Below are 9,860 nucleotides of genomic sequence, written 5' to 3' on the forward strand. Positions count from 1 at the left end.
TCAGAAGAAAAGAACAAATTTTGGAAAATGTTTCACTTACCGAATGGATGCTCAGCAACTATCGTTTTTGATTCAAGGGGTTTGCTGACACCAAATCTGTTTTCTGAGCTTACTCGGAAACTGTACTCCTGGTATTTTGTGAGATGAGTAACTTTGATCTGTGTACGTTTCACACTGGAATTTACCAGCTGCCATGCTGTTGTGCCAGATTCACGTTTCTCTACAATGTAGTTTGTAATGTCACTACCACCATCATCTTCAGGTTCTTTCCAGGTCAACACACAGGATTCAGCAGAGACAGATGATATTTCAATTGGGCCAGTGACAGGACCTGGCCTTCCTATGACTACCACTGTGACAGTAAATGTTTTCACACCAGCAGTGTTTTCAAGTGTGAGGTAGTATTTACCAGAGTCACCTCTCATACTATCCTTTACAGTCAGTGCGGTTCTGTCTTTTGTTGTCTTAATGGTCACTCTCTCAGTTTCCTTCAGCCTCATCTCCTCAAGTTTCCATGTCACCTTTGGAGCTGGGCGCCCGCTGATCGGTATATCAATAGTAAAGGTGCTTCCAGCCTTGCATGTTATAAGCTGTCTGCTTATTTCGCTGAGATCCGCTGTTGGTTCAATCTGTGGCTCCTTAATAATAACAGAAGAGAAAGCTTCTCTTGGCTCACTGTAGCCAGCATCATTCTTTGCCTTGACTCGGAACTCATATTCAGTGTTCTCCACAAGGCCTTCAACAGTGAAAGTAAGTTGTTTGGTTTGTCCAGCTTCAATCCAGGTGTCAGATCCTTTTTGTTTCATTTCAAGACGGTATCCAGTAACACGGCTACCACCATCATGATCAGGTTTAAGCCAAGCTAAAACTACAGAAGATTTGGTTGTGTCAACAATATCTAGTCTCTTAGGTGGAGCAGGTTCTTCCGTGGCTACAACTGGTTCTGTTAATTCACAGGGTTCGCCTACACCATATTCATTTTCTGCTGACACTCGGTAGTAATATGGCACACCTTCTGCGAGATCAGTGACCTTAAAGATTTGTCGAGTGCATTTTGGACTCACCACTTGCCAGCTACGGCGGCTTGCTTCCCGTTTTTCCACAATGTAGTGGTGTATACGTGAACCTCCATCCAGAACAGGAGCATCCCACATTAAAGTAATAGAACCTCGAGTCACATCTTTAAATGTAATGGGGCCTGGTGGACCAGGTGTGTCCAAAACCTTGACAGTAAATGTAATAGACTTACTTCCACTGTTGTTTTCCACAGTAAAGACATACTTGCCAGCATCATTTCTATTGCATTCCTCCACAGTCAACGTGCTGAATGAATCAGTTGTTTGAATGTCAGCACGCAAGCTAAGATTAGCATCTGCTTTGGACCACACTGCAGTAGGAACAGGTCTTCCAGAGAAGGCAATAAATAGACGAATGCTTGCACCCGCTCTTACAATATGAGTCTGCTTGAAGTTTGCATCGATATCAATCTCAGGTGCAGAAAGCCTGTCCACGGTTTGGACTGAAGCAGGAACTTCACAACTTTCGCCTTTGCCAGCACCATTAACAGCACTAACTCTGAATTTATAATGTTCTCCTGCTTCCAAATCAACAACGGTATATTTAGTAGCAAGAACAGTCTCTGCATTGACTTTCTGCCATGCTTCAAGATCAGCTTTGCACATCTCAATGATGTACCCAATTATTTCCATGCCTCCATCAAAAACTGGCTTGGTCCACTCTAAGCTTACGCTAGTCTTCGATGTATCTATCACCTTTACAACATTAGGAGCACTTGGTGGGCTGACTGGGTCTCTACATTTAATCAGCTTTGAAACGTCACTTGGAGGTCCAACTCCTGCAGCATTTTCAGCCATGACATGGAATTCATACTCATTGCCTTCAATAAGGCCAGTTACTCTGTATCTGTTCTCAGTAATGGGCCTCTTACTGGATACTTTAACCCAGCGCATGCTCTTCTTTTCTCTCCTTTCTAGAATATACTCATTTATCTCGCTTCCGCCATCTGAGTTTGGTCTTGCCCATGTGAGTGTGATACTGTCTCCTGTTACGCTGGTAGGCTCAGGAGTTCCTGGTGCATCAGGGAGAGCTAAAAAAAGAAAAAAAGTCATTAGAAAAACAAGATGGTAACTCCACAGTTATTTCTACAGAATGAGGTGGAAACTTACTGTAAGGTATTTGTGCAGTAACTGGATCAGACTCCAGTGGTCTGCCAACTCCAAATTTGTTCACCGCAGAGACTCGGAACTGGTACTCGTTACCCTTAATTAATTTAAGTGCAGTGTAGCTGCAAGCTTCACATTTATCTTCAACTAATGCCCAAGCAATCCTGCTGGTTTCACGTTTTTCAATTATATAGTGAGAAATAGAAGCACAACCATCATTAGCCGGAGGCTCCCACCATAATGTGACTTTTTCTCCAGTAATGTTTGTGAATCGTATTGGTCCGCCAACTTTTCCTGGTGTATCTGCAATTTTAAAGGTTCATAATTATAATTTGCTGGCACTTAGAATAAAATAGTATTTTCAAATAGCATGCTGAAAGTGTTAGTGCAGTACCTTGTACTCTGAAGGTGATATCTTCTTGTTTAGTGCCTGATGCATTTTTGGCTTCTACTGTGTACACTCCACGATGATCCCGGGTAGCATCTCTGATGAAGATTGTACTATATCCAATAGCTGTAGTTATTTCTATATTCATTGTTTTCTCAATCTCCTTACCATCCTTAAACCACGTCACTTTAGGTACTGGACGTCCTTTGATTAGAGCTTTAAGTCTAATGCTCTCTCCAGCTTTAACAGTGAGGCCTTCAAAGTGCTCAGGGCCAAACTCAATTGTAGGAGCAACTAAAAAAGGAAAAGATAATTCAGTTCCCATATAGCTAGGTATTTTTTCCTGCTACTCTTTTTAAGGTAATAATTATAAAAGATTGCTATATACAGAATTCTTTCACTTAGAAAATAGCATTCTCTATAAAGCAGATATTATATGAACTATAAACTTATCTCTCCTGTAAGCACACAGTGCATCATATCAACAGTAGGTGAAAGACACCATTAATATATGCTGTTACAGTATGCCAAGCTACCTGAGGTACATTTTCATTTCTAAATTATTCAGTGCATCAGAATATTACAGTTTATGATTTCTTTCCAACTTTGCTGCTGCTGCTTATCCAACAGAAATGTAGCTTGCCATGCCTTTCAGCAATTGATGTCTGGCAAATGTCTGCCAGATTTGTGTCTTTAATTTATCCCTCCCACCTTGGAGTACAAACAGCAATGCTCTGAGTTGACTGAAGGACCTCAGACACACATTCTTCCCCCCTTGGCCTTGCATTTCCATTCAGTACATCCCAAGGCTCTAACTGTACCAAATACAAGCATATAAAGAAATAATTCTTACTGTTTTCATCTCTGGTCATGATGTAGCCTGAAGACTGTGAAGGTGGGCTGATTGTACCAACAGCGTTTCTTGCAAGCACTCTGAATTCATATCGGTCACCTGAACTGAGCCCTGTAACTGTATACTGGCATTCACTGACATCAGTGAAGTTACATCTGAGCCAACGGTCTTCACTTCCTTGCCGTTTCTCAATGCTGTAGGCTACAATCTTACTGCCTCCATCACGCAGTGGGGGGGTCCATTTAAGGGTGACTGTTTCCCTGGTGACATCAATGTAATCAGGAGTACCAGGTGGATCTGAAAGGAAAATAATTAAAATTTATTTTTATTACTGCTCATCATAGCCTATAAGACTACTATTTCCTTGGATGAGCGATTGATCATTCACTCACCCACTGGAGAGACTGCCAAAGTAAATTTGCTGGGCTCGCTAGCTCGGCTTAGACCTGCAGCGTTTTCAGCGTATACTTGGAACTGGTAATCCAGGCCCTCAAGCAGTCCGGTAATCCTGTATTCTCTGTTAGATATTAACGCAACATTAACCTTCTGCCACAAAATACTGTTTCTTTCCTTCTTTTCAACGTGGTATCCAATAATCTCTGAACCACCGTCATAAACGGGAGCATCCCAAGATATGGTCATCCCATCAGCGGTTATGTTGTATACAACAGGCTTGCCTGGGGCACCTGGTGGTCTAAACTGGTGCTTTGCCACAACATCTGCTGAGACAAGAGGTGGGCTCACTCCATATCTATTTTCTGCACGAACTCTAAACTGATATTCAGTGTCTTTAACAAGGTTTGGTACTTTGAAAGTTGTTCTTGCAGCACTCGAACACACCAGCTTCCAGTTCATTTGTGAAGTTTCTCTCTTCTCAATACTGTAGCCAGTAATTTCTCCCCCTCCATCATCTTCAGGAGCTTCCCATGACAAAACTACACTATCTGCTTTGATTTCATCTAGTCTTAAAGGTCCTTTTGGCTTAGATGGAGGGCCAAGAGTGATGACAGTGATTGTGAATGTTTTTCTGCAGACGACATTATCAAGAGTTAAACTATATTTGCCACCATGCTCCTTTTTCACATTCTTGATGCTTAAGCTTATCTTATTTTCAGTTTTCTTGAAACGAAGATGTTCAGTTTCTTTAAGAGGGAGGTTGTCCTTGAGCCAGGTCATTGATGGCTTAGGTTTACCTTTATAGGGCAATTCAATGTGCAGGTTATGTCCAATTCTTACTGCAATTTGACCTCCAGGAATATCAGAAAGGTCAGCTTCAGGTGTTATTATATGTTCTTTCACTGTAATGGGTCCAACAGTAACACCATCACTCATGCCTTTTTCATTTTTAGCAAAGACTCTGAATTCCATGACAGAAAGCTCTTTAAGTTTTTCAACTTCAAATTCACAGCTCTTGCTTGTGCCTGCATATGTCCATTCTTTTTCTTCCTGCAGTTTCTTTTCAATAACGTAGTCCGATATAATGCTACCACCATCATAGTCAGGTTTGGTCCACTGCAATTTAACAGATGTCTTTGTAGAATCTTTCATGGCTAGGTCTTTCACAGGTCCAGGTATGTCCGCAGCTTTCACTGGTTCAGATGTCTCACAAGGTTCACCCAGTCCAATTTCATTTTCAGCAAGAACACGGAAGAAGTATGCAGTCTTCTCTGACAGGTTAGTTAGCTTAAAGGTTGTATGAGAACACTTTGTTGTTACAGTTGACCAGGCCCTCTTTGTAGCATCTCTTTTTTCAACAACATAATTTGTTATTTCAGAACCACCATTAATGAGAGGTGGCTCCCATACCAGTGTAACTGTGCCACGAGAAACATGCTTAAGCTGCAGCTTCTGGCAGGCAGATGGTGTGTCAAGTACTTTTACATTCACAAATGATGATTTTGCTTCTCCAACTCCATTTTCAATTGTAAGAACATATTTTCCTGTATCATTTCGGGTAACTTGAGGAATAGTAAGCAGTGTAGATGATTCTGTGTTCTGGATGATATATCTTTCATCACTCCCAAGATTCTTGTCACCCTTTCTCCATGTGACTGTGGGAGGAGGTCTTCCTTTGAATGGAATCATTATTTGCACATCTTCACCTGCTTTAGCAACAATAGAGGTCCGGAGAGCAACATCCAGATCAATCTCTGGTGCCACTGTGGAAATAAATAAAAATTAATAGTGCATACTTGGAAAGTAAAATAAGAAATGCTTTGAAAAAAAATGAAACACCGAAAAATGATAAATCACTGAAATGTACAGTACCAAGAATATCCTTAGCTTGCACGGGTTCCGTCATTTCAATAGGCTCTCCTTGTCCAGCACAATTTATAGCAGACACACGGAAATAATAATTAACACTTGGCTGAAGGTGGGATACAACATACTCCGTTGTTCTCACTTCTCCCTTAGTACTGACTACAGTCCATTCTTGCTCTTCACCTTCCCTTTTCTCCACCACATAGTTGGTAATTGGACTTCCTCCATCATAAGCAGGTTTAATCCAGCCAAGGGTGACAGATGTCTTGGTTGTATCCACAACCTTCAGCTTTGTCGGTGAGCCCGGCTTATCTGTAAGCGATAGTTTACAGGGGGGAGGGGGGGGGGGAGAAAACAGAAGCCATATTTACAATTAATCATAAAAAGGAATAAAATCTGCCCTCAGTTTGCCTGGGTCTGCCCCTTGGTGCAAACCCATCCTAATTGCTCATTGTCTATTGATTTCTAACCAATGAGAAATACTGTACGTTTTATCTTACCAACAGGATCTGCGGCTTTGTAGAAGTCAGAAGCTTCAGAGAACGGGCCTTGTCCAGCTGCATTGACAGCACAAACTCGGAAATGATATTCACTGTTTTCAGTCAGACCTGTTACTTTCTGTCTGGTGTCCCGAATGGTTTCTTTAGTAACCTTGAACCAACTCAGACTCTTCTTGTCACGCTTCTCAAGGAAATATCCTGATATTTCACTGCCTCCATCAACACTGGGCCTATTCCAGACAACGGTCATAGAATTCTTGGTTATCATTGTGACTTCTGGTACACTAGGTGGTCCAGGTGTAACTGAGTTAAAAAAAAAAGTCAGTAGATCAGTACTACTTACAAATAATACACAACACGTTTCAGTTGCATTAGTTATTTATATATTGCTTACCAAATGAATTTTTGGCTATAACAGGTTCAGACTCCAGTGAATCACCAACTCCAAACTTGTTCACACCACGGACACGGAACACATATTCATTTCCTTTGATGAGTTTTGTTGTAGTTATGATACACGCCTCCAGTTTTTCAGAAATTAAAGACCATACAACCCGACTTGTCTCTCGCTTTTCAACAACATAGTGTGTTACAGGTGCACCACCATCATCTGCTGGTGGGTCCCACATTATTGTAATCTTTTCAGCAGTGACTGTCTTAAACTGTATAGGTCCGCTTGGGGGTCCTGGCTTGTCTGTGGAAGGCAGAAGAAAGAAGATGTTAAATATTTATTACTGAATTATTGCTTAATAGTATAATACAGTTGTATCTCAAGACATACCAAGTATCTGTACTCTAACATGGGCTGATGCTGAGCCCATGGCATTCTTCAATTTTAATTCATATGTGCCACTGTTGAGTCGAGTTGCATCCTTGATAAGTACAGAAGCAAATTCTGTTGTGTTTTCAATAGACACTAGTGCACTGGTTTGTATCTCATTGCCATTTTTGAACCATTCAATTGTGGGTATAGGCTTGCCTGAGATGCCTAATTTTAGCTTAACTGAAGTTCCTGCTTTATATTTCACCACTTCTGTATATTCTGGTGGCACATCGATTTCAGGTGCACCTTAAGAAAAAAAATAAGAATAAGTTAAAAGCATACTTATTTTAGACTTGTATTTAATAAAACCAAAAACATTTGTTCTTTATTTAAGCTAATAGTTATAGGCATTTAATAATTACCAATCAAAGTAAAGATAGCATATGTAACTTAAATCATAAACCTAGAACAAGTTAGAACTAATCCTACCAGGCACAGAAAGCAATCATATGTATAAATATAACCGCTTTGGCTATGGGGCATGGGCAGATTTCTGTTGCTCAAAGAATAAGACTTTAAAAATGCATATACAACCAAAAATGTTCATTACAGTCATGCCCAAATAGCTTACAGTCATTCAAGCTTAATGAGTCAATCACTGTAAACTAGCCTTTCATATTTAAAAGAATATGGTTTTACAAAACAGTGCTGCCTTTAAGCTGCCTAGTACCGCAAAATGGTACTCTCATATTATTGCAAAACACTTACCATATGTATCAACACATGTGATGGGACCCACAACATCTGAGGGATTACTAATGGAACCAACCGCATTCTTAGCAAAGACCCTGAATTCATAGCGGGAATTCTGTGTCAGACCAGATACTGTGAACTGAGTCTCAATAACATTGGTGAAGCTAGCTTTTGTCCATCTGCCATCTGGAAGATCACGTTTCTCTACGATGTATCCAGTGATCTTGCTACCACCATCAAATGCTGGCTTCTGCCATGACAGAGTGATAGCAGTCTTGGAAATATCTGACACACGAACATTTCTTGGTGGTTCTGCAATAGGAAACATAAGAGTATTTCTAATGAATAACAGCTGTTTTGGATATTGGCTTACTGTACAGGACGGAATATCCCGGGGGGAAAAAAAGGCAAAAACCCACTACTTAAATGGTTGGGCTTTATTTTCTAGGGAATACATACCACAAGCATCAATTGCAAGGACTGGATCAGAAGGGTGACTTGCTTTTCCAACGCCAGCTGCATTTTCTGCATAAACTCTAAATTCATAGATAAGGCCAGCGCTGATGGTGGTGACCTTGAAGTGAGTTGTGCGAATGAGGGTCTTGTTAGCCTTCTGCCATAATATGCTATTCCTGTCTTTCATTTCCAGGTGGTATCCAATGACTGCACTGCCGCCGTTAGTGACTGGTTCATGCCATGCAACAGTAATAGTCTCTCGGGTGACATTCGTGACCCACGGTGTGGAAGGAGGGCCAGGGGTAGCTGATGATATCAAAAGACGTGATTAAGTGTCAACAAAATTATTATTTTCAACATCAGAGCATTAAAACACTGACCTATAGCATGAGAAGCATATTACTTACTGTAAGGAAGCTTGACAACCACACACTGTGAGTCTATGTGATCGCTGATGCCAAAGCGGTTCTCAGCTTTGATGCGGAATTGGTATTCTTCTCCTGTTGTGAGCTTCATAACTTTGATAACAGTTCTAGCAACGGTTGCAGATACTTCAGACCAAGCAGCAGTACTTGTTTCTCTTTTCAGTACAATATAGTTGGTAACTTGACTTCCACCATCGTAAGCTGGCGGCTGCCATCTGAGTGTTACACTCTCTTCAGTGATATCGCTAAGGACAACAGGACCAACAGGAGGACCTGGTCTATCCAGCACAACAATGTTAACAAAAGATTTTGTGGTGCCACTTGAGTTGGCAGCAGTAATGTCATATCTGCCAGCATCTGCAGCCACACTTTCTTTAAGATTAATGATGAGACTTTCGGCAGTGGTTTCTGTGTGAAATCTCATGGTAGGTTTCAGTGGAACACCATCTCTAGACAATGTCACCTTTGGCACTGGTTTTCCAGAAACTGGAATTTCAACTTTCAGGTTTGATCCTGCTCGAATATATACAGTGTTATGAGGGAAGCCCTTCATGTCGATCTCAGGAGATTCTGAAAAAGAAAACATTTTAAAACCATGAAAAAATGTTCTCTCTTTTTAAATATGAATCCAATTTAATGTGTATCAACTTTTGTCTCACGTCAGGAAGCATACCTAATTGTTCTTTAACTGTAACAGGGAGCAGTAGTTCCTTAGGATCACTTAAACCAGCTTGGTTTTCTGCAGACACCCTGAAGAAATAGTCAACATTCTCCTTAAGACCATGGACAACATGATGAGTTGTCTTTACAACTGCACACTTAACCCATTTCTGCTGTCCTTTCTCAAGAGCTTCAATGAGGTAGCTCACAATTCTGCTTCCACCATCATGCTCTGGTTTTAGCCATGAAAGAGAAACACTGTCCTTTGTGACATTTGTTATGCCAAGTTTTTCTGGTGGGCTGGGTTTTTCTGAGGAAAAAAGTGCAACAGGTTAAGCAATATAGCAAGTATTTGCTTTTTATATTAGCAATTATATAGGAATGCCATCTGGATTGAGAAAATGTGTTTTTAAATGAACTTGTATATTAGAAACATTTTAAGTAAAATGCAAGCAAAATTTAAAATTCAAGCTATTACTTAGCTCTTTTTCATTTTTAATACCACAGCCATACCTACCACCCACGAAATTATCTTTTTTACTGTAAACAGATTTAACATGTTTTATATTATTTTGAAGTAAACATTTTAAAACATGTATTTTTTTAAATATTAACAA

General features: G+C 40.4%; 1 protein-coding gene across 39 annotated transcripts in view; it reads right to left on the reverse strand.

Moving 5' to 3' along the window:
* The window catches only part of TTN (titin), a 244,262-nt gene that overhangs the window by 18,379 nt on the left and 216,023 nt on the right, over nucleotides 1-9,860 (reverse strand). For all 39 annotated transcript variants that reach the window (XM_054210417.1, XM_054210392.1, XM_054210385.1 and 36 more), the window contains 13 exons: nucleotides 9,257-9,553; nucleotides 8,566-9,153; nucleotides 8,162-8,464; nucleotides 7,718-8,014; nucleotides 6,968-7,255; nucleotides 6,581-6,880; nucleotides 6,187-6,489; nucleotides 5,693-5,998; nucleotides 3,817-5,583; nucleotides 3,425-3,721; nucleotides 2,578-2,865; nucleotides 2,187-2,486; nucleotides 41-2,107 (listed from right to left, as the gene is read on the reverse strand). In XM_054210417.1, the coding sequence (XP_054066392.1) occupies nucleotides 41-2,107; nucleotides 2,187-2,486; nucleotides 2,578-2,865; nucleotides 3,425-3,721; nucleotides 3,817-5,583; nucleotides 5,693-5,998; nucleotides 6,187-6,489; nucleotides 6,581-6,880; nucleotides 6,968-7,255; nucleotides 7,718-8,014; nucleotides 8,162-8,464; nucleotides 8,566-9,153; nucleotides 9,257-9,553 (7,401 nt within the window). The remainder of the gene's footprint in view (nucleotides 1-40; nucleotides 2,108-2,186; nucleotides 2,487-2,577; nucleotides 2,866-3,424; nucleotides 3,722-3,816; nucleotides 5,584-5,692; nucleotides 5,999-6,186; nucleotides 6,490-6,580; nucleotides 6,881-6,967; nucleotides 7,256-7,717; nucleotides 8,015-8,161; nucleotides 8,465-8,565; nucleotides 9,154-9,256; nucleotides 9,554-9,860) is intronic.

This window comes from Rissa tridactyla, chromosome 7, assembly GCF_028500815.1.
Source record: "Rissa tridactyla isolate bRisTri1 chromosome 7, bRisTri1.patW.cur.20221130, whole genome shotgun sequence".
Lineage (NCBI taxonomy): Eukaryota > Metazoa > Chordata > Aves > Charadriiformes > Laridae > Rissa > Rissa tridactyla.